The sequence below is a fragment of the Ostrea edulis genome, chromosome 3 (genome assembly GCF_947568905.1).
Source record: "Ostrea edulis chromosome 3, xbOstEdul1.1, whole genome shotgun sequence".
In the NCBI taxonomy this organism is placed as follows: Eukaryota; Metazoa; Mollusca; class Bivalvia; order Ostreida; family Ostreidae; genus Ostrea; species Ostrea edulis.
Window position 1 is genome coordinate 70768271 of NC_079166.1, and position 26379 is coordinate 70794649.

Sequence of the window (26379 nt, forward strand, 5' to 3'; positions counted from 1 at the left end):
TGTCTATATCAAAATATTTATTTTTTAACAAAGTTATGAAACAAAACAAACTAAAAAGATTTAAATTGCTCAAATTTGCATAAAAATTTTTCTTGCATATTGTACAGTACAACTGCTTTAGAAATTAACCAGGATAAAGACCTGAGAATATTGTAATAGTTTTGCCAAAAATTATGTCATAAAATACATAGAGTTTGATGGAAAAGATTAATAATTGTTATTCAAATTTGAGCAATTGTAAGAAAAAAAAATATTCTGAAGGAATAGGATAGTTTTAGAACAGATGTGTTGAAAAAAAACAAAAAACTTTAAGTTTACCTGATACAGACAGTCTAAACTTACAGCAGGGGTAATTTTAAGCAACATAATATGTAATGAAATTTTACTATCCTATTCCTTCTTAAGATTAACAAAGTTCTCAAATGCCACTGATAATACAAACAAAAATGGTTGCATTGGAATCACTGATTGTCAATTAAAATTATTCTAAATGTCTACTTGCAACTTATTTTAATAATATGACATATAAACTAAAATGACAAGTGAATATTGTAATTGTCTAAGATTAGACAGCAATTTTTTTTTTTAATTTGTGCATGAAAATCTTACAACATAATCTAAATGTAACTGTTCCTGTAGTGACCTGTACTTGAGACAAATCTTTATCACTATCATACAAAGAAATTCAACATTTATCACTCAGACTACTTTGTCTTCAGCATATGAAATGTTACTGTCCTACTCCTTCGTTAGCAAAGTTTTCAAATGCCGCTGATAATACAAACAAAAATGGTTGCATTGTAATCACTGATAATCAAAATTATTTTAAATGTCTACTTGCAACATATTTTAATAATATGACATAAAACGTAATATGACATGTCAGTATTTTAATTGTAATTGTCCAAAATTAAAACTAAAATGACAAGTGAATATTGTATTAGTTGCTTTTAAAAAAGTAATGTGTCAATTTTGTGTCAATTTCATGAATTGCATTTTTCTTTTTAAAATTTGTTCGTTTTGTCGATTTTTTTAAGATTGAAAATCTTGAAAAATTGTTAAGTCGTACGAAAATTAGAACACCAGAAAATTATCTCCCTTGCCTTGAAGAGCATTTCAACCAATGAAATAATTGAAAATTTTCACTTCATGCACTTTCTACCAATGAAAAAGGAGAGGAAGTGCAAAGTCCGAAGACTGTAAAACACTTCAACTCTGTATGCCGTCTTCCAAGGAAGACGGTAATGAGTTAATTTTTTTCGAGAGTATTGGTTTTGTTTTGCAACGCGGTTGTTTGTATGGGCGTATTTTGTTTGTGAAATAGGAACACCGTTAGTGTGGTGAACACATGTAATTCTTATTTCTGGAGGGAAACTTTGAATCGCATGAAACTCCAAATTACTTGTGATTTTTATGCAGCAAGGTACATATATAGTCTACTGAGCCTAAAAGAAATATGAATGAAGAGATGCTATAAGTATGTCAAACGGGGCATGATTCTAAGGCAAACAAACATAATTACATTTCGTACTTTTATTAGAATAGTACTGCATGTTTGGATTTCTACTCTAACAGTCTTCCTGTATATGGAGAGGAAATGAAACAGCTTTCAAAATACACCTGAATGCATCATAAGTATGAATCAATGGCAGATGGTTGATATCAGCCATTGTCATCCAATTCAAACTTTGTCTTGAGATCGAATCGTACTTGCGCTTTTTTGCAAACCCTTTGATATTCTCATAAGTATTTTCAGCTTTCTACAACTCTATTTATACTCTCAGATCATTCATAATTCTAAAGAATGTTTGGAATGTTTAACACAAAGTTTCCCTCAGAAATTACAATATATGTGCTATGATAGTGCATTACATTAGACCTCATATAATTATGAACAGTGTTAACTTAAATTAGATATTGACATTCAAAAACTATCTGCAACAGCATTCAAACTCATGTTCAAAATTAATTTTAACCACAATGTAAAGAAGATGATGCCGGTTATATTCATAACTGGAACTCAGATCATCAATACAATTATACACAATACAATTATACACAATACAATCATACAAGTTCTTTTTGTGGAACAACGTAACAAACTCTTTTCAATTCGTCTCTATTTTTAAAATTGCATCCGTCCAATTATCAGAAAAATTTCTTTACGCATTGCCAGGACCGTTCCACAACATTTCTTTTCGAATTCCTCTTTCTATAGTCGCGTCCAGTCTTTTCTTTCACAGCGATTTGGGTTTCATTGACGGAAGTTTCAAATGTCTTTACTCTAGAATCGAGAAAAACAGTTTTCTGGAAGTTTAATAACATGTTGATTCTTTCTTGGTACCCAGGCAATTTGTCGATTTTTTGTGCTTCTATCAATAGATTGATATGTTCTAAAGAAGTAAGCGGATCAGGGCATAGTGCAATTTCTTTTAATTGCTCTTTGCATATACGCATTCTTTCCACTTGTAGTGTGATATTTTCAGACAAATCTTCAATATTTTCATTGAGCTTTTCAAGGTATTCCTCATGAGTAACCTTATCTTTCGAGGCTCGTTCAAATTTTTCTTTCATTTCATGATACGTTTTTTTTACTATTCTTGTCTCATATTTGAAAAAGTATTTTGCGTTTTTGTGATGTGACCAGATGCAGTTTCCTGTACAAACTTTGCAGAGACCAGTTTTCTTATCCATTGCGCTGCAACGCTTTTTTTTATCATCGTCGGCAACGCTACAATCTGCATGGCAAGTGATATTACATTGCAAGCAATTTGTTACATGTCTTCCTCTGGGTAAGTTTGTTTTAACCTGCACAGTTTCATTGACTTCGTATGTAAAATTTTGATTGTTTTCAATCTTTGATTTATGTTTCTCGAATATGTCTAATTGAGTTTTCAATTCACTCAGAGTAGAAAGCCCCGCGTTCATCTGAGGTTCTAAATTTTCAATGATTGTTTTAAGTTGTTCTCTCTTGTCAAGAACATCTTTGGTTTGCGAAAGACTTCGTGTTTCAAATCGTTTTAATTCTTCAAAAAAAGATTCAAAACTTTTGAATCCCATTTCCCAAAACATTCCAGTCAATGAAGCCGAGGATAAATTATTTTTTTCGAAAAGAGCTGAGTTGTTAAAAAGATAATGAGGACCAAAAGTTAAGTTCGACTCTCTTAATGATGCTAACACGGGCGGTTTTGCCCCATCGGCAAATGTGACAAGGGTACAGATATTGTTCTGTATATCTTTTCCGAAAAGGGACATAATTGCTGTAAATACATATTTCTGTGAAGCAGTAAGACGGGCGTCGGGGGCCTTCACTATGAAGCAAACGCAGTCCAAAAATGATATGTTTTGCACGCTTTCCTCAGCGAAAAGATTGTGGATCTGAGTAACAATTTCGCGATCCCTCTCAATACCTCTAGTATCTCCGAAACCTGGTGTATCTATAACGTTTAAGTTATATACAAGTCTGCCATCGTTCTGAGCTGCTATCTTATACACGGTTACCCATTCTGTCTGTGAAATAGCCTGAAATGAATATACATTGAACGAGTGTAAAATTATGATTATAAGCAATCATATCATGATTAAGTCTACACCTTAAGAAAAAAAATTAACATGGAATTATCGAAGTTTGCATCTGAGATCTAGAGTAATGTCAATGTTTTGGGAAGTGCACTTTTGATTTCTACATAGAAGGACAATTAAAAAAGAAGGAAATTAAAAAGAGAAAATGGCGTCGGAACACTTGTTCCCCAGCTACAGTGTTCTAAACATGACCTTTTGGCACCTAAAAATTATTCAATTAAACTTTATTATTTCTGTTGGTGTCAACACAACATAAGCAACACAAATCATCCATTACATAAAATAGATACATAATCATGTCTTCTAACATTACAGATAAAGAAAAAAATTAATACTTGTAATAGGGGTTGTAAGCTCGTGAATGAGATGACGCGAGATTTGAGTACTTCCAGTGACAAACAAACCTTTACGGTTTGCATACCAATCATACAAGTTGGAAATATCCTGCACTTTTTATCATTTTTTTGGTCAAACCAAAGAAGTGGACGTTATGGGGAAAGTTGTGCAGGTCAGTATAAATGCATTCAAATACCGGTAGTAAACTTGATGTCCATTAAATAATACATATCTTGGTTTTGTTTGTTACCACATCTAGGGCCTTCATACCGATCATCAGTCTTTTGTTACATATACGCTCAAGTAGATATAAATAGATTTACATTTATTTATTTACAATCCACAAATTAAGATGTACAGTTATATGTCACATGCAATCACGCTTGAAATTGTATAAATCAAATGTTTATAAAGGATGGAGCATGAATTTACAATCTATAGAGAAAATTTTACGAAAACTATTCCTAGACACAACAGCTGTAGTACTACTAAATAGTACTCTTTCCATATACAACAAAACTTCATCACTGATTTCTTATCGGCGCCGCGCGTGCATGACCTTGATTAGCTGCAATAATGTAGCCCTCACCTTTAAAGGGGGATAGAACGTCAGAGTTAAAAACTCGGAGAGGGCTACATTATTGCAGCTAGACCTCGATAAGTGTAATATTTACACATTTCTCAAAAAGAAGTGATAATGTTCAATATTATAAAACAATAAATTATTGTTTTAGAAAGTGGATTAATTGAGATTCGGTTGGTACTTGGTGAAGGAGGGGGTATAATTTGATAACATGATATGTTATGTTTTAAAGTTCGTACCACTGTATTGATGGTTTACTGGGGATATTATTGTTAAACAAACCTTACCCATCCGCATTGAATTTTTCTATCCTCTCTCCCTAAACCAGTTTCATATTGTATAAACACAGTTTGGTGTATAGATATGTGGCTTTAACTAAGACTTACAATTAATAACTTCCTTGAGATAAAGAGAAACGTATTACATGAGAATGATTTTTCTTCCATTTTTTTAAATTTAGATTATATGGATCAATGTCATTGAGACTAATCTCTTGAAATATTCCCGGACACAGTTGGCTCATAAAAAAGTTGAACTGTGTTACATGATAGGCAGGGGAGTATTTACGTCGAGAGGACCAAAGAAAGGTTAAAATCCACTTACCAGCAGTCTAGAGCCAATATCAACCAAGATAAATATGTACATGTGATGCATTAAACAGTATATTTAATATTAATAACTGTTTATTCAACCGCAATATTTTTATGCCCCCGAGATCGAAGATCGGGGGGGGGGGGATATTGTTTTGTCCTGAAAATATTGAAAGTATAATTATCTTAATGTTATGTGTCCATTCAGAATCCTTTATGATCCCAGATAATTCTGCAGTCAGCTGTTGTCCAAATAATCAAGTTGCAGAAATAAAATTCTATCACTTTGCAATATTCTTTGTCCACTAAGAGTCCTTGATGATCCGGATAATTTTGCATGCAGTCGACTGTAGTCCAAACAATCGAGACGCAATAATTCCTATTGCATAAAAGCTGGCCCTGTATCAGGTGATAGTAAGGATGACTGGACTTGGGAGAGTAAATAATCTTCATGTATTCTAAATGTAACAAAACACTTTATTATGTTTCCAACAATCTGGTAACACTCGGGATCGACCACGTTTTGAGCGTCCTCGTGTGACCTCGCGTCGACAGGACAACCACATTAGACTTGTGCACCTGAGAAATCGTTTCCAGATAGAAAGTTTGACTGCTCGTAGCATTCTTGGACTTCGACCAATCAGTCCAAGAACTGTGCGTAATCGTCTGCACGAGCACAACATCAGACCAATACGTACATCGCTAGACTAGCGTGGTGCAGACGACACCTGTGATTCAGAATACAGAACTGGGCCAATAATCTGCTCACTAATGAATCCAAATTTCATTTGGATAGCAGTTACGGCCGTTGTAGAATGTTTCGTCGCGTTGGGAAGCGGTAAAAGGACGCTTGTGTTGTGCAACGTCGACCAATTCGGTGGAGGTAGCGTTATGGTGTGGGGTGGAATAACAGCACGTGGAAGGACCACTTTACAAATTGTCAATGGAAATATCACCGGCGTACGCTAACGAGACGAAATTATTCAGCGCCATGTGATACCCTTCATACAGAGACAGCAAAGTCACATCACTCTATAGCAAGACAACGCAAGACCACATGTTGTACGTGTAGTCAAGGACTTTTTTGTTTACCAGAATGTCGATCTCTTGTCTTGGCCAGCTATTTTCCTCGATTTATGACCGATCGAGCTCGTCTGGGATGAAATGGAACGACGTCTACGCCGTTTACCAAATCAGCCAGTGATATTGACTGATTTAGACCAGGCTTTAACCAACATCTGGAATAACATCCCTCAAGCATTTCTGAACACTTTAGTGGTATCAATAAGGCGCTCTTGTCAAGCATGCGTGAATGCAAATGGTGGTCACACGCGTTATTAATTTTGTTAATTCAAGTTCGAATACCATTGTCGTTCGAGTGTGCTGAAATTGACGTTATTCGACGTTAACATTAATGGATTGTGAAATGTTGTAACGAATACAGTATTACAAAAAATAAAATTTGTTCATTGTTATTTTTTTTAATTATTTTTTCATATCTTAAATAATGCACAGTTTCTATTTCCCGCTAGTATATATATCAGGAACAGCACCTCGAGTTTCTGGTGACTAGTAACACATCACATGTTGGTAAGAACAGGAATAGACCATCGGGAGATGCACTTCAAACTCGGACTTGTGCAGCCAAATCCCTAAATCTATTACATTCATTTTTTTTTTTAGAATACACTAATATGTTAAGAACTCCTCAGCCCAGTAAGACATTTAAATGTCCTCATTATTTAGTAGATCACTCCCAATGATTCATCTATAACTGTTAATAACATCTTTCTATTACTTGAACCACTAGTATATACCACACGCATGAGAAATAATATTAGAAAGAAAATATTGGTGAGCTCAGAAATTAATTCAAGACTTTTCTGATGCTTAACAACATTTCTTTTTTTTCTATCTGGCTGTAAACAGGCGTTAATTATACACATTCTACAAATTCTCTGTCACATCTTTTGGAGGAAATACTTACTCTCCGGCGTTTGCTTCCTGATATCTTTAGACAAGAAGTGCCCCCCCCCCCCCCCACCCTTTAATTTCTTGCTAAATATATACACACTTAATCAAGCCATAGATAATAAAGTGATCTTAATAATACCAATTGCTCCAAATTGCTTATATAATGATAATAATCTACTTGAGTTACATTATACATTTGTATGTCTAATTATTAACAATAATAGGCTTAGTTGTTTGAATTGAAAGAGAGGAAGTAAGTTAAATTAAAAGTATAAATGAATTGCGTAATTATCGAATAATCATTCATGAAGTTGAAGATGAACGTATACTTGCAGTTACCTGGTTAGTTTATACAACTTCTTCATCGACACTTGAACCACTGCATTGACAATGTACGTCAACTTGTTAAACAGGGACATGACAAATGGTTGTGGTACACAGTGTTCTCTGATTTACGCATAAGTGTTGGTTTTTCGGACGTGTAGTTGGCCCAATTCTATACTCGTAATATACTTAATCGAGTTTGTTTGTCACCGGGAACGCGTCACCGGAAGTGACGAAAAAGAGACTTACAGCCCCTAGTAATGGAAAGAAATAATTACCTTTTCCAATTGATATACAAATATACAAAAAACCTTTTTGATATCAGAATTGAAAGATGAAAAGGACATACATTGTATTAGGAATAATGCAAATTTCTAAAATTTTACATAATTTTCAAGGTTTCGTCTTACAATTTAAATTGGAACTTAAAAAGGTGGGGATTGAGATAAAATTTTTGAATTGTTGAATTGAAAATACTGAATTTGTGTACAAAATGTCGAGTAAATTAATCAAAACTTTTTTAAGAATCGGTATTCTGTTTGGAAAAACATATCATCCAAATTAATTAATTACAACATTTGAACTAGTTCCGTGTCTTAACTACCTGTATCATAAATTGTAAAACTGAAATACACGTATAGGAGTATAAAGATAGACGATGCATTGGATGAAACAGAAACTGTAATACCATGCAGATTTAGAACTTTTGATTAATGAATCCTTCCGCCACAAAATACAGTGCCTGCCAAACCCTATCAAAATTTGAATTGACACAAAAAATTTGAACTGGATAGGGTTCAGCAACAGATGTGTAATATGTTTGCACCAATGAGATCAGTATTGAACCAGTAAACCAGCATCATGCGCAGTTGTGCCCAAAAGCCCAGGAGCTAACTTCCTTAAGTTTTAAAATATAGTTTGATTGGTTGATTTGATTTAACATATTCTAAATTGTGTAAAGTAAATTGACGTCCAATCGCGTTAAAATAGTCCAGGGCACGCCAACCATGTTTTTCTTTATTTTGTTGCATCGATAATATTGCTCAACGACAAATTGAATTCACTTTTTCTATAAAGTCATTCTAAATGACATGAAATGCTGTCTTTGAAGAAGACTATATTATAAAAATTATTATAGTTATAATAACTCAATTGATAGGATATAACGTAAGTTTAAAACAAATAACACCCCCCCCCCCCCCCCCGATAATGAAAGGTGAAGATAACGAACAGTGATCAATCTCAAAACTGCTATAAGCAATACAAAATAGATAGTTCGCCAAACACGGACCCCTGGATATTCCAGAGATCGGATCAGGTGCTTAGGTGGAGTAAGCACCCCTTGTCGACCGGTCACACCCACTGTGAGCCATATATCTTGATCATGTAAACGAAGTTATCTCTAGTGAAAATCAGTGTGCCAAGAACGGTCTAACAATCGGTATGAAACACATCAGACAGCATTTGATCCAATGAAACACTGTATAAGCAAACTATTTCGTTATAACGGCCATAGCATTCGCGAAATGCTGACTTTAAATGAGACTGTTGAAACCCCTGTACCATCAACTTGCTTGTCAGTAGCTTACCTCGATTTAAAACTGACCATACGCAAAAAAGCTCCTGTGTATCGAATCAATTGAGAGACATAACACCATATGCAGGCGATAATGGAATATTGCTACATAGATATGGAAAGTTGACGACGGAGAAGCTGATATAATCTCGTTTGTCATTAAGTTGAGTTGTTAGTTTGCCGTTAATAACTACTTTCAATAAAATATCTGAGAATGAAGAAGAAGTGGACGACTGTGTGATGTCTTTTATTTCGAGCTCATAGGGATATATCGAATCGATTGTATCTAACGAGAATTTTTAGCTCATATGGAGACGTCACCAAGACCGGTGAAGGGCTTTACATAAAGAAGAAGAGGACCTTTGCTCGGCGCTTACAGCCATTGAGCAGTGAGGGTTCTTTAGCGTGTCACACATACTATGACACGGAACATCCGTTTTTAAGGTCATCTCCGAGGACCCGGGACATTCACACCTAATGCTGAGCGTTTGGTGATGGAACAGTCACTACCTGTTTTAACGACTTGGGTCTGTCGCGGCCGGACTTCGAACCTCGACCTTCTACATGCGGGGCGAACGCTCTAACCTCTAGACTACTGCGGCAGTCTATCGTCATATGTATAAAGTTATATATATATATATATATATATATATATATATATATATATATATATATATATGAGTATTTCCTGATTTTGTAGGAACGCCAAAACCTGATATTATAGATGATGAGATACAGAAAAAAAAAACGACTGAAGAAGACCGGTAACACGATCGAAATATTTCTACAAAGTGTTTAGAGTTATATATATATATATATATATATATATATATATATATATATATATATATATATACTTCAATACCTGGTTTTCAGTTTTTCTCTCTTCTTCCTCAAGTTGTAATAGACTAAATCGAAAAGGATCCTCAAAATTGACACCAAAAGCATAATTCGCAATTCCATCTACCAACGTACTTTTTCCAGATCCAGTTGCCCCGACTAACATTATGGTCTTCTCATCTGTAATATGATGTTTTGGCGTTCCTACAAAATCAGGAAATACTCATTGAGAATGCTATCCATTTCAGAATAGCTTTGCCATATAGAAAACTGAATTACGATTTGCTAGTGAAGCCATCGAATCATTGGTTGGAAGAACAGTTGCACACAAGCTAAAATGTCATTCGATTGAGTATTTGATATGACAAAATAATAACGCGAGTCCTCTACCAGATTGTCTTTTTCTTTCTCTTTTTGCTAGATAGATAATAATCACATTTCACAATGGTCGGTAAAAGTATAGTCAAAATTGAAAAAAAGAAACAAGAAGACATTAAGTAAAACTTTAGCGCTTTTATTTCAAATCTTCAGAAGTTTTGCATTTACTAGCATAGCGACATGCTGTTAAACTTGCATATTGTTTTCTATCTTTATACATGTACATTATACCTGAGCCCACGTCTTTGCCCAACTCTCTATTTTATATTGCTTATAGGATTTATGAGATTGACCACTGTTCATCATCATGTAAAACTTATACGGTACCAATTTGGATGCACCAGATGCGCATTTCGACAAATAATGTCTCATCAGTGATGCTCAACCGAAATGTTTGAAATCCGAAATAACTATGAAGTTTTAGAGCTAAATATAGCCAAAAACAGCGTGCCAAAAAAAGTGGAGCCAAATTCGTCCAAGGATAAGAGCTATGCATGAGGGAGATAATCCTTCATTTTGAAATGAATTTCTAAATTTTATAATAGCAATTAAATATACATCCTTATTTTCAAACTAGTAATGAAGTACTTAGCTACTGGGCTGTAGAGACCCTCGGGGACTAACAGTCCACCAGCGGAGGCCTCGACCCAGGGGTCATAATGTAAAACTTATACGGTACCAATTTGGATGCACCAGATGCGCATTTCGACAAATAATGTCTCTTCAGTGATGCTCAACCGAAATGTTTGAAATCCGAAATAACTATGAAGTTTTAGAGCTAAATATAACCAAAAACAGCGTGCCAAAAAAGTGGAGCCAAATTCGTCCAAGGATAAGAGCTATGCATAGGGAGATAATCCTTCATTTTGAAATATATATATATATATATATATATATATATATATATATATTTATATATTGCTTTCTATCTATATTGTTTTCTAGCTATAGAAATTAAAATCGAATACTAACTATACTGCAATAAGTGCATTTCATTTGTGTTCGTCATACCGGTATATACTCTAACAATGATTAAATTCCTATGTTATCTATGATTTTGACTACGGATTGCTCCGTTTATCTGATTAACATATAGGACTCACGGTAAGTGTGACCGGGATGTAGGGGTGCTTATTCTTCTTTAACACTAGATGCAACCTCTGTTATCTTCAGGTGTCCGTGTTTGTCCAGCTCTCAAATTTGTAATAGGAGTTATGGGATAAGCCTCAGATTGATCACTGTTCGTTATCTCCATCTTTCATTTACATCACTTCGATTATCTTCACATTTCATAAATTAGTAGCTCTTGATGATTGAAGGCTTTTGAGATTTATTGATACATGTATCTAACTAAAAGTTAAAATGTAAGAAATTATTATCTTGCTTTCACTAAATAGAGCATCCGTTGGACTTGTTTCCAACGCTACCAATATACTTGATGACTTCAGTTTTTAAATTGAATTACCTGTATTTTTGGTTCCGTTAAATTTCTCTATTGCAACAATTTTAACTTTATTTCTCGAAAATACAATAATTTCAGATTAGATTAAAAGATAAAGATAACGAACAGTGATCAGTCTCACATTTCGTATAAGGAATAGAAAGTTATGAGTTGGGAAAACACGGACCCCTGGACATACCAGAGTTGGAATTAGGTGTCTTGAAGTAGTAGCCGTCGACATCCACAGAAGAACTTATACTTACCCACTTGTATTTGTTTTGTCCTTGCTTTTGGGTTTCTAGTCTTCAAATCCTCTTGAAAGGGGGGTTGAAATATTTTGGGAAAGCAGTCATTCACTATAACAGAAAATTCTAGAAGTCTACTCGCTAATGACTCTCGAGTTTCAACAGGGTCGGTACTGTCACTATAAGGCAGTTCTGTGTCATCTTTAACAACGCGAACTTGAAAAATGTAATACGTTTTCGCCTTTAATCCGTTTACAGTGACACAAGTGTCCTGTATCTCGGGTGGAAAAGATCTCCATTTTTCAGTCGTTTCATGTGCTGCTGGCTTTCGTATTTTGTAGCGAACTTTATAAAAATCTGCCTTTTCGTCATATTCATCCCAGCTCAGCTGTACCGAATCCCATGCAACCTTTCCTATGAAAGGTTTGCAGAGTTTCTGAAATACCAATCCCATAGAGTATATATCATAATGGAATTTGTTTGCCAATTCAATGAAAGTTATTAATAAGAATTGCTAGAAATACCATATTTGATTTTCCATTCTCTGTAATATCTTGAGATCTGTAAATAAAATGTATATTAAATCAATATGTGTTCTTTACTATCTAAAACAAAGAAAGGAAATCAATATTTGAATTTCAGTACCTATTCAGCATGGTATCTGGAATTCTTCTGTGAACGTTGGTCAAGTCGAAGTCAATTTTGTGATTTCTAAACAAGTTAATTTGTAAATGGTCCTCAATGCAGGAGGCACAGAATGGTGTTTGTGCATTGCAGGAATAACAAACCCCAGAGGCTGGAGTTTGATGGTCATTTTTCATACATGGATCGCAGTAAAGAACTTTTTGGAATTTAGATGATTCTTGATCTAAACTCAATTCATCGTTTATTTCTTCTTTATTGGAGTGTTTTTCATATGTTTTAGGAATTTTGTATCTCAAATCCTTTTCAATTGGCAGAGCTTTGTAAATTTCAAAACAGACCTCATGTCCCCTAGTCTGCCGTTGTTTTTCATGGGATTTGCCACAATTTTTGCACATAGGTTCAGGGTCCATGCAGGTAAAGCAGATCGACGTCGCAAAATTATCGACTTTGTCGTATAAGCAAGGAATACATCTTGTCTCTTTTCTTACACTCTCAATAAGAGGTAACAGTTTAATGTTATTGCATACTTTATGCCCACGGGACATTTTCTGTTTCAAATGCTGCTGCGCACATGATCGACACATCGGTTCAGGTTCAATACAATCTACACAGAATGCTTCAGCACAAACTTCTTCATCGGAAAAAGAACATGGTTCGCACATTACAAAATTGCGACATTCTCCGTACTTTGATAAATCATTAGACAACGTATGATTTCTGGTGAGTTTCTGTTTCAAATGTTGTAATGAGCATTCGTCACAAAGTGGTTCTGGTTCCTCACAAGTTAAGCAAAACCCTGTTGCATTTTTGTCTTTATTTTCGTATTCACAAGACCCACATTTGTACATACTGTAAGTTTCAGACACAATATTTGCATGCTCTTTTAAAACAGTGTCCTTCTGACATGCTTGGTTGCAGTTTGCGACATCATATATAGCCTTCGGAGTTTTACCATTTCTCAACAATGACGTAAAATCTGTGGGCTCATTTGTACTTTTAATCATATCCAATATCTCGTGATTAATTTCTCCACACTTTTTGTTTTCGCCACCTTGTTCAGAAATGGTATACAATCTACTGTAACTCGTTCCTTCCAGATTATGTTCATTGAATAAAGAAGTTTCAATGTCATCCAAACTTGCTTTGCTATCAGATGCCTCATGTTCTGCAAAATTAAGTGCACTAACAACCATTCGTCCTCCCATCAACTCGTCCGAGTCATGCCGAGAATCATTAGCTGTTTCTTTTTCTTCACTGTAAAATTACCAGATCATATTTAACCTGTTATAAGAACAATGAAGTTGAAATTCATGAATACTCTTTCTCCCTTCGTAAAAGGGAAGTCGTCACCAACTGTATGTGAGGTACCAAACATTTAGACCTTCATTGTATGCTCAGCGTTTATGTAGCAGTGAGGGTTCTTCAACGTGGCAACGCCTGCTGCGACACAGAACATTACGTGTTAAGGTAATATCCGTAAAATCCGTGATTCTCACTTCCAAATGCCAAGCGTTTGGTGAAGAAACAATCACTACCTATGTGTATGTCTTAGGTTTGACGTGGCAATAGCAAGAACGGGGTTCAAACACATGACCTCACAGTTATAAAGCGCACGCTCTACCATTAGGACACCACGACCAAGGGCGTATCCAGAAATTGCGGTTCTCCATCCGCAACTTTATAAGACAAGGGTCTGGGAGCCGCGTCGAGGTTCAGCGAAAAACCCTGAGGGCCCAGGTCTTTTGGATTTTAATGGATTTTCCTGGATTTTACAGAATTTTTAATAATTTTTACTATTTTCTGTCATTTTTGATTAGATGAAATTGATAAAATGACGCGAATTTTAAGAGTTTTGGGGGGAAATCGAAGTTCTTCCAATACAAGTAATTCATTAAATCAAGAGTTTGTCATTTATTTTCGAGAATGGAAGACAGTGTTGCTTCCTTTATCGCTTACATTTTTCTAAACAAGCGACCAAGAGTTACCTTCAATTTCAAAATTTTAGGTCGGGGGCGTCGGTTGTCCCCCCCCCTAAATCCGCCACTGACGACATGTTTTATGCATATCTTTGGAATATGTTTCGACCTTACTGTGAATTTAAGATTATGCAATACCGTAATTGGATTGTAAATATACAAATTCAAAAACGTTGGTAAATTAAAAGCTAAAATCATTTAGTGTTTAAAGATCCTTTGATATTGACATATGCAAGGTGAAGATAACGAACAGTGATCAATCTCATAACTCCTACAAGCAATACAAAATAGATAGTTGGGCAAACACGGACCCCTGGACACACCAGAGGTGGGATCAGGTGCCTAGGAGGAGTAAGCATCCCCTGTTGACCGGTCACACCCGCCGTGAGCCCCATATCCTGATCAGGTAAACGGAGTTATCCGCAGTCAAAATCCGTGTGCCAAGAACGGCTTAACAATCGGTATGAAACACGTCAGACAGCATTTGACCCAATGTGAGGTTGTATTGACGAACTAGATCGTTATAACGACCATAGAATTTGTGAAATGCGGACTTCAATCGAGACTGTTGAAACCCTTGTACCATCAACTTGCTTGTCAGTAGCTTACCTCGATTTAAAAACTGACTATACCCAGAACAAGCTCTTGCATATCGAATCAGTTGAGATATATAAACACCATATGCAGGTGATAATGGAATATTGCTACATAAATGTGGGAAGTTGACGATGGAGAAGCTGAAATCATCCCGTTTGTCATACAGTTGAGTTGTTAGTTTGCCGTTAATGTCTACTTTCAATAAAATATCTAAGTATGAAGCAGAAGTGGACGACTCTGTGGTGTCCTTTATTTCGAGCTCACAGGGATATATCAAATCGACATGTGAATGAAAGCTATCATTGTTAATAGACAAAACGTCATCGATATATCTAAAAGTCGAATTGAAGGTCACAGCGAGAGATTTTTTCTTCTCACGTAGAAGTTTTTGACTAAATTCTGCTTCATATGAATATAAAAACAGGTCAGCTAACAAAGGAGCACAATTCGTACCCATGGGAATTCCAACAGACTGTTGGAAGACCTGATCACCAAAGACCACGAAGATATTGTCAATAAGGAACTCTAGCATATTTTGTATTTGAACTTCAGAGTACTTGTGCGTGGAATCAGAGTGGTGTTTAACAAAGTAAGTTTTTGAATGACTGATCACTAGATATGAATATTTCCGTTTTCCGTTTTTGTTGAAGAAGCAACTGTCTATGATGTCAAAAAGTCTAGTCTTTAATTTATCGTGAGGAATGGTCCTGTATAGTGTTGAAAAGTCATAGGTTTTAATGCTATTGATTTGCGAAAAATTCTGTGATTTCAAGTTTACTAAAAGTTCTTTAGAATTTTTTAGAATCCACATTTGATTAACACCACTTCTGGCATATGTAGTCGCACAGTAAGTTTGAAGTTTCTCCTTCACAGCTGTTAACATTTTCGTGAGGAGCAAAGATAGGGGCTTGGTAGAGACATATCTATTTTAAAGGGAAAGGCAACCCTAACCACATAGTTGGTTTTAGGAATAAAGTTTTACTGACTGATATCGTAATTAACAGTCCTTAACAACAAAATTCCTTGCTTAACAATTAAATCAATATTAATCTATCATGTATTTTGAATTACCCGCCGCTAAGAGGGTGACCATTGAAGTTTGATTTATGACGTCACACCGTCTATTCCGGTTTATTTCACCAGCAGCACTGTAAACATGACAAGTCACGAACAGTTTAGTTTGGAGCCGTATAGATTTTAGCCCGCTCTTTCGCAAGAAGAAATTAGGAAAAGAAGACGTTCAGTCAAGTCGCAGAGAAGGCAGACGGTAAACCTTTCTTCATACAAATGTCTTGAATCTCAACTTGTCATTACGCAAATGATGGATCCACAGCTTACGTAGTCTTTTCAATTCAAATGACTTGGTTGAGTCGGGAATTTCGAAAAAAACAACAACATCTTTTTCACATCTCCCCTTCGCACTAGTGTAATCAACTGCTTGCCAGGAAGGCATCAACCTATTTATTCGTAAGATCTACCACATGCACATCTTTGATGATCCCACAGGTGCTTGGGTTCAGGACCCCCCCCTCCAAATAAGCTACATGAGTTCATTTATTTAATATTTTTTTGAAAATATTTCTAATGCATGTCAACAACGTCTTGCATAACCATAAAGTCCAAAATATATATAATTCAAAATAAACCCTTAAAAAAAATACCCTCACTGGTTATTATAAGTTCTATTATAATACCCAGTGAGGGGTTGTTTTTTTTTTAAAGGGCTTATTTTGGACTTGATGGGTATGCAAGAAGTTGCTGATATGCATTAGAACTATTTTCAAGAAAAAGATAATTAAATCAACTCATGTAGCTTATTCGGAGGGGGGGGGGGGTCCTGAACCCAAGCTCCTGTGGATGATCTTAGAATCTCATCAAAACCGGAACAGACGGTGTGACGTCAAAATTATTGATTTTTCTGGTCTTGAATAAAAAAGAGTTACACGTCATGGCAGCCTCTATAGATCGCGGGAACTTCAATTTTTGACATTTTCAAATTAGTCCTGAAGCTTATCTAGGCCATATATCAACAGAATGTATGACAAATCTTTATCATATGATTAATCCTATGATTTATCATGTAAAAATTTTTGATTGCCTTTCCCTTTAATGATCTGTTATACATGTAATACAAACTTGTAATACACATATATCTAAGCCTAAAGTTCATCATTTAAATCTATCTTGCGCAGTTAAACGTATTTCGTCAGAGGATTAGGTCCCTATGAGTATGACAATTTCTAATTTTCATTCAACATAATAGGGAATTCGGACCAATTGAGTCTAAATCAACTACTTCCTGGCTTACGAGGTTCTTTATTTTATTCATTTTGTGTTACACTACAATTACGATATAATTGTGTATTCAAAGCAAAGTTAATTTAATGTGTGAAAGATGAAGATAACGAAGAGTGATCAATCTCATAACTCCTAAAAGCAATACAAAATAAATAGTTGGGAAAACACGGACCCCTGGACACATCAGATGTAGGGTCAGATGCCAAGGAGGAGTAAGCATCCCCTGTCGACCGGTCACACCCGCCGTGGGCCCTATATCCTGATCAGGAAAACGGAGTTATCCGTAGTGAAAATCAGTGTGCCATGGACGGCATAACAATCGATATGAAACACGTCAGACAGCACTTCATCCAATGATAGGTTGTATTGACGAACTAGATCGTTATAACGACCATAGAATTTGCGAAATGCTGACTTCAATCGAGACTGTTGAAACCCTTGTACCATCAACGTGTTTGTCAGTAGCTTGCCTCGATTAAAAAACTGACTATACACAGACCAATCTCTTGCGTATCGAATCAGTTGGGAGATATAAACACCATATGCAGATGATAATGGAATATTGCTACATAAATATGGGAAATTGACAATGGAAAAGCTGAAATCATCTCGTTTGTCATACAGTTGAGTTTTCAGTTTGCCGTTAATGTATACGTTCAATAAAATATCTAAGTATGAAGCAGAAGTCGACGACTCTATGGTGTCTTTTATTTCGAGCTCACAGGGATATATCGAATTGACCTATGAATGAAAGTTATCATTATTATTAGACAAAACGTCGTGGATATATCTAAATCTCGAATTGAAGGCCACATCAAGATATTTCCTCTTCTCGCGTATAAGTCTTTGAATAAAGTCTGCTTGATATGAATATAGAAACAGGTCAGCTGACAAAGGAGCACAATTCGTGCCCATCGGAATTCCAACATACTGTTGGAAGACCTGATCTCCAAAGACCACGAAGATATTGTCAATGAGGAACTCTGGTATATTTTTTTTATTTCAACTTCAGAGTACTTGTGCGTGGAATCAGAGTGGTGTTTAATAAAGTAAGTTTTTGGAAGACTGATCACTAGATTTTCCATTTTTGTTGAAGAAGCAACTATCTATGATGTCAAAAAGTATAATCTTTAATTTATCGTCAGGAATGGTCGTGTATAGTGTTGAAAAGTAATAGGTTTTGATGTTATTGATTTGGGAAAAGTTTTGCGATTTCAAGATTACTAAAAGTTATTTTAGAATCCACATTTGATTAACACCACTTCTGGTATATGTAGTCGCACAGTAAGTTTGAAGTTCACAGCTGTTAATATTGTGTGTAATCCTGATAGTTCTACTCTTTAAGTATGCATTCTTATCCGATACGCTAGTGTCGAAACATTGCGTTCGAATATTATCTACAATTTCAGTCCTATAGTTTTTGCATTTCACTACCCTTTTACAGTTGGAATTCCTCAATACAACTTATTAGTGTATCATTCTATCATTTTTCTTAAGGATGTAGATTATATATATATTTGCTGTAGTGTGCAGTAATCGAAAATATTAGGTTTTAGTAATCAACAGTGTTGCGCCTTTTCCAGTCCTTATATATATATATATATATATATATATATATATATATATATATATATATATGAAATGGTTTGAAAAACACGCACAGTGCTTCGTCCTACAAGGCCCCGTTCACAAACTCCAACCACGGAGGCATGGTAATAGCGTATAGCGGTTGTGGTGGCTCTGTTGTTAGAGCGTTCGCCTAGTGTCAAGGGATCGTGAATTAAGTCCTGATCTAGCCTAAGCCACGAAGAAGGTAAGACGTAAAAATGAGTACATACAACTTCATCAAATTCTATGTATCGAAAAGAGAGTCGCGGGTCCTTTGGTTGAGTCGTTACAAGGAAACTTTAACGTGTCCAATGCAGGGTGAAGATAACGAACAGTAATCAATCTCATAGCTCCTATAAGCAATACAAAATAGATAGTTGGGCAAACACGGACCCCTGGACACACCAGAGGTGGGATCAGATGCCTAGGAGGAGTAAGCATCCCCTGTTGACCGGTCACACCCGCCGTGAGCCCCATGTCTTGATCAGGTAAACGGAGTTATCCGCAGTCAAAATCAATGTGCCAAGAACGGCTTAACAATCGGTATGAAACACGTCAGACAGCATTTGACCCAATGTGAGGTTGTATTGACGAACTAGATCGTTATAACGACCATAGAATTTGCGAAATGCTGACTTCAATCGAGACTGTTGAAACCCCTTTACCATCAACTTGTTTGTCAGTAACTTACCTCGATTTAAAAACTGACTATTCGCAGAACAAGCTCTTGCATATCAAATAAGTTGAGATATATAAACACCATATGCAGGTGATAATGGATCGTATACATAGACCTTGAACTATGCTGGTTGTCAAGGTAAACAACATGATCTCTGGTAGAATATATCTTTTTTGAAAGCACTAACTTGTTAATGTTCAAGTTATAGAATCATTTTCAAATTTCACTCAATACATGTATACTGAGTTCAAGGTCAAACTGCAATGGCCACGTTGTGATAGTGTTACCAACTTTCCAGAGGCCTTACGGAACTGATATCTTCTTTGTTTCATAATACAATATTTACAATTTCCCCACCATCAATTAAATATATGCATGTGTTAACTGCACGTTCGTGATAATTTTATCATTTGATGATATGCTAGTACCCTTTTGTCATTGATTGTAGATTTGCGAGATGGGTTGATATCTTATGATGTTTGAATTTCCTGGACGACATGTGGCGACGAGTGCAAGGCAGACACAATATCTCTGGATCATCACAGTCTTGGCAGTATCCATAGCCTGCTACTTTGTCATCCTTGCAAAGCTCACAGAGGACCTGAATGCAAACTTTATCATAAACGAATTTCTCGTTTCTAAGAAATTTTTCTTTTTTAACAATACATGAATCGTTTCTCAATTTCTAACAGTTGTTACCTATGCTGCTGTATGTAAACAGAGCAAAAATAAAAAATATATAAAGAATAACTTGAATAATAATTACAATTATTGAAAGAAATGAAAGCATAAATGTAAGAAGGCTTGTCCGCAGTCAAAATCAGTGTCATTATATATATATATGTGCAAATACTGTTTTCCTAAATCTAGAATGAGAAAATAACAAAATAGGAATCTATGTAACAAAATACATACTATTGGATTTTTGGTATTTTCCATATTATCGTCGAATTCCTCTTTTACATCTTGACTGAAATAAGATTACAGGATAACTTCGGTATTGAAACTGAAATTAATGTAAATGTTGAAATATTTTCTTTCATTATGTGATAGAATGATCATTTCAACTCTGATCAGCTGAAGATATTGGTCTACAATATGATATTATTATCACACTAACTTACACGATTTCCAATTTCCTATCCCATTCTTGTCCAAATGAAGAAAAATGATAGTAATAAAAGAATAATTTGCTATCTTCACTTTTGGGAAGGGACCCGATGATTTATTAAAACAATATGGATAAATTTCATATTTCTTATATACCCAATTCCTCGTATTCAAAATTCCTTTAGCAATTCATATTACAATTATTAAAAACGTGTAGTTATATGAAGCATGATAGCAGAATAATGGAGATTTAACTTGTATTCTATTGTATCTACTGAACTACCGCAACCGGTCGGGCATTAGGATACATTATCATGTTCGAATACGTACATGCACCTACATGTATATAGATCTTTAAAAAATGCCTTCTTTTGGAAGAAGAACATTATGTCAAATTAATTTACTTCATCAAGATTGTTCATAACAGAACTCCGTAGATTATTAACGCCTGACTAAAGAAGGGTTTTTGTTTTCATATCAGAAGGTTTTTTTAATTGTTTATGAAGAACCAAAAGTGCGCAAAATATCAATTTCATGTATAAAATCCACTAGTAAGGTAGTACATTTCTAAGTTTGTTCTCACTATGGTTTACTAGATTAGGACGGGGAGTTGAAAGAGATTCGCAAGATATATAACATTTCAAAAATCTTCTCAAGAACCACTTAAGTACACATTACCAAACTTAGTATGCACATATTCAGATTTTAAGTTTGTACTCAACCAAATGCCAGGAGAAAAAACAAGGATGAAGTGCAATCAATCTACTAAACTCGATATAATTTCATCCTCATTATAATGCCATTAAAGGGAAAATGTGACAGTTTATAATTGGGCTACTGTGAACTAAAACGTTTCAAAGCCTTACATTTAACAAATGGGTAAGAGAATATCTTCAAAAACGTATTAGTAATTACCTTTGCACATTCTTTGCATCCAATATCGGCTCATGATCCGAGTCCTTGATGGCCTCTGACATGCTAAAAGTTTATATAAAGGTATGATAAATTTAGCAGAGTTACAGGTACAATCCATATTGAATACAAAATTCACAAGACACCCTTTGCATAAAATGTTAAAAATTGGTTCCAGCTGAATGGATTTTTAAAAAAGGTATAGAGAATGCAAACTTATCGAAAGATAACATATAAATTTTCCTATAAGGAATACAAAACTACTAGTAGAGCAAACATGGACGCCCCTGGATATAACAGAAGTGGGATCAGGTGCCTAGTACAAGTAAGCATCCCCTGTTGACCGGTCACATACATCGTGAGCCCTATATCTCGACAAGGTAAACGGAATAATCCGTAGTCAAAATCAGTATGACATCAACGGTCTAACCACGTCAGACAGCACGTATTTAGGACTCAAAGCTGGGGTGACCAATCAACACGGTATACCTATCCGTGCCAGGCACCTGATCACTTCTCGTTTTACTTTTGATTATTTCAAAACATTCTTTTCAAGCACAAGGGTTCTACTGGCTAAATGTGAACAAAAGTGATCCATCTCCCAAATCCTATAAAGAATACAACATTAAGAATATGACAAACAAGGACCCTTGAAGGTGAGATCAGATGCTTAGAACTAAGCATCACCCGCTGCTTATTGAAAAGGGAAGTAGAACATTGCGCCAACTCTTCTCCCACGTAAGAATTTATTGCTCATACCTCAATCCCTCAATCCACCCCACACCATGTATTATATAGTGCATTTATTTTTAGATCCAAGATCATTTAACAACCCTACATTGTATGTGTTTTCGAAATGTGGTGTAATACCCATCTATTTTAAGTAAATTCTAGAACAATCGATAATCTTTGCTCATATATTCAAAGTGCTTTTAAAAATAGAAACTGGGTTTCCTGTCGATTTTCTTCAGGGTCGTATCGATGTCCACTCGTTATATCAGAAGATGTTTGAATTTCAAAATATGAATTAAATGACATCAATTTGACTTCAATTTGATATAAGCATGCCTAATACAATTATATTTATCATCTGCACATCATGGAACCTGATTTTAAGAAGGATTTGGTTTTATTTTACCTGAACAAATACAGAGGGTCAGCTGGGAGACGTGATAATGGATCTCTTGTTTTCCGAGCGTTTAAAAAGAATTTCGAAATGAATAGTTCATTATGATTAAGTCAATCAAACCCGAATTCAGACTTTAGATATAGATTCCCTTTAGAAATCTAGAATATCACTATGATAGGATTTGATCGGTATTGCTTTGGAAGTTGGTCAGGTGTGATAAACGTTTAGTAAGGTAGAGTATACAGAAAAATAATGGTGGACTTCCTCGTTAGTTTTTTAAGCTTCCAAAGCAAGGTATATGTATAGTGTCAGAGGAGTTTTGCATTTCGAAAGGTGAATATAACGAACAGATTTATTAGATCATCGAGGTACTTGATTCCAAATTATCAAATAGAATATTGAAAACACCCTGTTCAGTGGTCAGAAAGACACTTACAAATCATCAAACATGTTTGGACATGGTTAGAACGTTTTAATTATTGCGTTGTTTTTTCACATTTCATTTCAATATTGATATTTTGCAAATTATCAGAGATTTCAAGTCAACCTTTTGTATATTTTAGTCGACTTAATAATCGGAAAGGGTAAATTCAAAAATGTAGGTATGCACTCTTGACCTTCAACCACATACCAAAGCGCATATTTCCTTTACTTATATTTGCTTATAATTCCAATTCATGTTTTGCAATAGAAATATAATTTAATTTTCAAATTATTCAGAAAATATTTATCAATGTTATACATACATTTACATCACTTGTGGAATCTCAATGGATCCTTTGCTCGTACATAGAATCATGTGCTACTTATTTGATTTCGTAACATTTAAAACGAAAGTAAATTTCCGAAAACTTCATAAAAATCAATTACCATATGCAAGTTCTTACGTCTCCTATGATTAGAGACACCTAAACTAGGCTATATATCATCTATTATTCTATGTTTAGTAAAACATAACTGATAAAATAATTGGATAGGTTACATTAGGAATATGTTTTGGTTCCAGCTGAGAAAGCTTTTCAGAACATTGTCTTTGTTTGTAAGGCTCATCATTACAACTGTATTTTAAATGAACCCTTGAACGTTTTATCTATTTAAAATAATTTCATTCATACGTCAGGTGGATATAGCCCAGTGAACACGAAATAACAGACACCAAAGCGTTCTTCATATCTCCTTCGCACTTAAATATTTCATTGAAAATAAATATCAACGGCAAACTAACAACTTAACTTGATAAACGGGTTCTTTTAGCTTCTCCATTTTTAACTTCTCATATCTATGTAGCAATAAATATTCATTACCACCTGCAGATAGTTTTTATATCTCTCGACTGATCCGATACACCATAGCTTGTTCTATGTAAGAGCCTTTTTTGAATCGAGGCAGGCTACTTATAAACAAGTTTATGGTGCATGATTTTCAACAGTCTCGTTAACCCCTGTAACATCAAAGTGTTTCGATTTATCCTGTTTGTCATAAAGTTGAGTTGTTAGTTTGTCGTTAAGATCTATATTCAAAAATTTCTAAGTACGAAGCCGATGTGGAAGAATCTGTGGTGTCTTTTATTTCGAGTTCACTGGGATGTATCGAATCGACATATGAATGAAATGCAATCTAATTATAATCAGATCCTAGGATACGCTTACAATCGCTATAATAGGATCTGACATAACCCCATAGGGGATCATGTCTGCATGACCTTTCGCTTGGAATATTCATGAGACCTATCAGCCAGTCACATTGCGCCATACAGACAATGATAGCTATTTAAGCGGTCCCAGGCAATTCGTAAACAAATTGCTGTAATCTCTCTCCCACGAAGTTTATTCCACACTGTAAAATTGTATGTTCTCGCATAACGAATTTCAAACTTTCGCAATAATGCCTAATCTATTCCGTTCATACAAATAACAAAACGTACGATATGAAATACACCCAAATTAAATTAATTGTGAATTCCGATGTATGTATGAATAGGGATGGGTACGATTTGAATAGTTCAAGATGGTTTACTTAAATAACGCGAGGAATGTAACGCCAGTCGACGTCAACGGTGCTTTGTGACGTCGCATCTAGCTGCGATATGTTTTCTTGCAAACCAAACAATCGCAGCGATTTTCCTTGAATTGTGAACACCGACGATTTCAAAGCCGAAGCGCTGATTGGCTGACATAAAGTTCATCTGAATATGACCCCTAATCGGGTTATGTCAGATCTATTTACGCAGAGTATACGGCGCGGATCTAAGAAGTCTGATTTTAATTAGATTGGAATGAAATGGTTATTGTTGTTCAGCTTTGTTATTTACTTTCTGGTTGATTGAAATGTACGTTGTACCCATGTGTCGTCACATATCATAATTCTATTCATGAACAAAATTTCTTTTTGCGTTTTTATTGACGTAAGACTGGCAAAACTTTACCCGTATTTCCATTGCTCCGGCTGAAGGAGGCGAGGAACCCACCCTGCACAAATTTGCCGCATTCTAAGCTTACTGGTCAAAATATCCTACGCGGGTATATTGAGGCAGACCATGCTCTATTTATGCATGTAAATTATACAGTCTTTAAAATTGGTCCTTCACAAAACGAAGGATCTATAACCTTTCATAACGTATTTCGTGTTTACATGAGAAAATTTTGTTTCAAAAGCAATCATTATTGGTTTTCCAAAGGACAGGATTTTTCTGCGTTAGCGAACAGATTCTAAAATTACATAGATGTCAACAACATGAAGAGCATTTATTCATAATTGATTATAACACATATTAACAAAAGACACGGGATAAATGTAGTGCCCCAGACCACCCCTATTCCAGTAAGGTGAAGGCAGATTGAGGTACATCCCCTACATTATGAAAAGAAGACTGGTATCGGTCAAGAGATGCAATTGAAGTTGGAAATGGTAAAGAAACTTTACGTCTATGTAATAATTATCTCCCTTCGGCTCCCCTAAAATATTAGGTTATTTCGTTTAGAAAATAATACTAGTTTGAGAGATCTTATCATTATATTAATACCATGTCTTCCCAGTTCCGTACAACCCATTTCCCATCTCAAACCATTTGACTTTTCATTTATTGGGTTATGATCTTGTTGACTTTTTTTAAGAAGACAAGTATTGCAACCTTAAGAAAAAGTGTGATGTCAAGTTTGTGGTTTGTTAGCAGTGATTAGGTTTTGGGAAAATGGATATTTAGATATTTATGTCAATACTAAGGAAAGATTGTGCAATATCGTATTACAGAAACTTTTCGTATTTCTACTATAAAATCTTCAGGGACTTTGTTTGGTCCAACACTCAACCAGCAACAAAAAGGGATCAAATATGTGCAATTCATAACCACTTTTGAAAGCCGGTCACACCCCCATCATCCTAAAGTGATTAACACATTTAGAGTTTTAGACGATTTAGAGAAAGAATTGGAAAAAATCCCAACTCCCACAGTAGGTGGAAAAATCGTAAAGGGTACGGGTAATTCATTTTCGATCATTGCATAATACATTCTAGGACTGCACACGTGTAGTATAAAACATTTTAATACACTGCTCTT

General features: G+C 35.2%; 1 protein-coding gene across 2 annotated transcripts; it reads right to left on the minus strand.

The window, feature by feature from the left end:
• On the minus strand, positions 1 to 24236 carry LOC125674786 (uncharacterized). Of its 2 annotated transcripts, XM_056158754.1 has the most exons (9): positions 23570 to 24236; positions 21698 to 21760; positions 20588 to 20642; positions 20101 to 20273; positions 12515 to 13768; positions 12394 to 12430; positions 11888 to 12305; positions 9831 to 10009; positions 1 to 3522 (listed from the first exon to the last, which is right to left on the minus strand). In XM_056158754.1, the coding sequence occupies exons 2-9, from the start codon at positions 21757 to 21759 to the stop codon at positions 2149 to 2151; spliced, it is 3552 nt and encodes a 1183-aa protein (XP_056014729.1). In that variant the 5' UTR covers position 21760; positions 23570 to 24236; the 3' UTR covers positions 1 to 2148. The 2 variants fall into 2 exon arrangements, with proteins under 2 accessions (XP_056014729.1, XP_056014730.1); XM_056158755.1 differs by lacking the exon at positions 23570 to 24236 and having other exon boundaries at positions 21698 to 23486.
• Positions 24237 to 26379: the final 2143 nt, after the last annotated feature.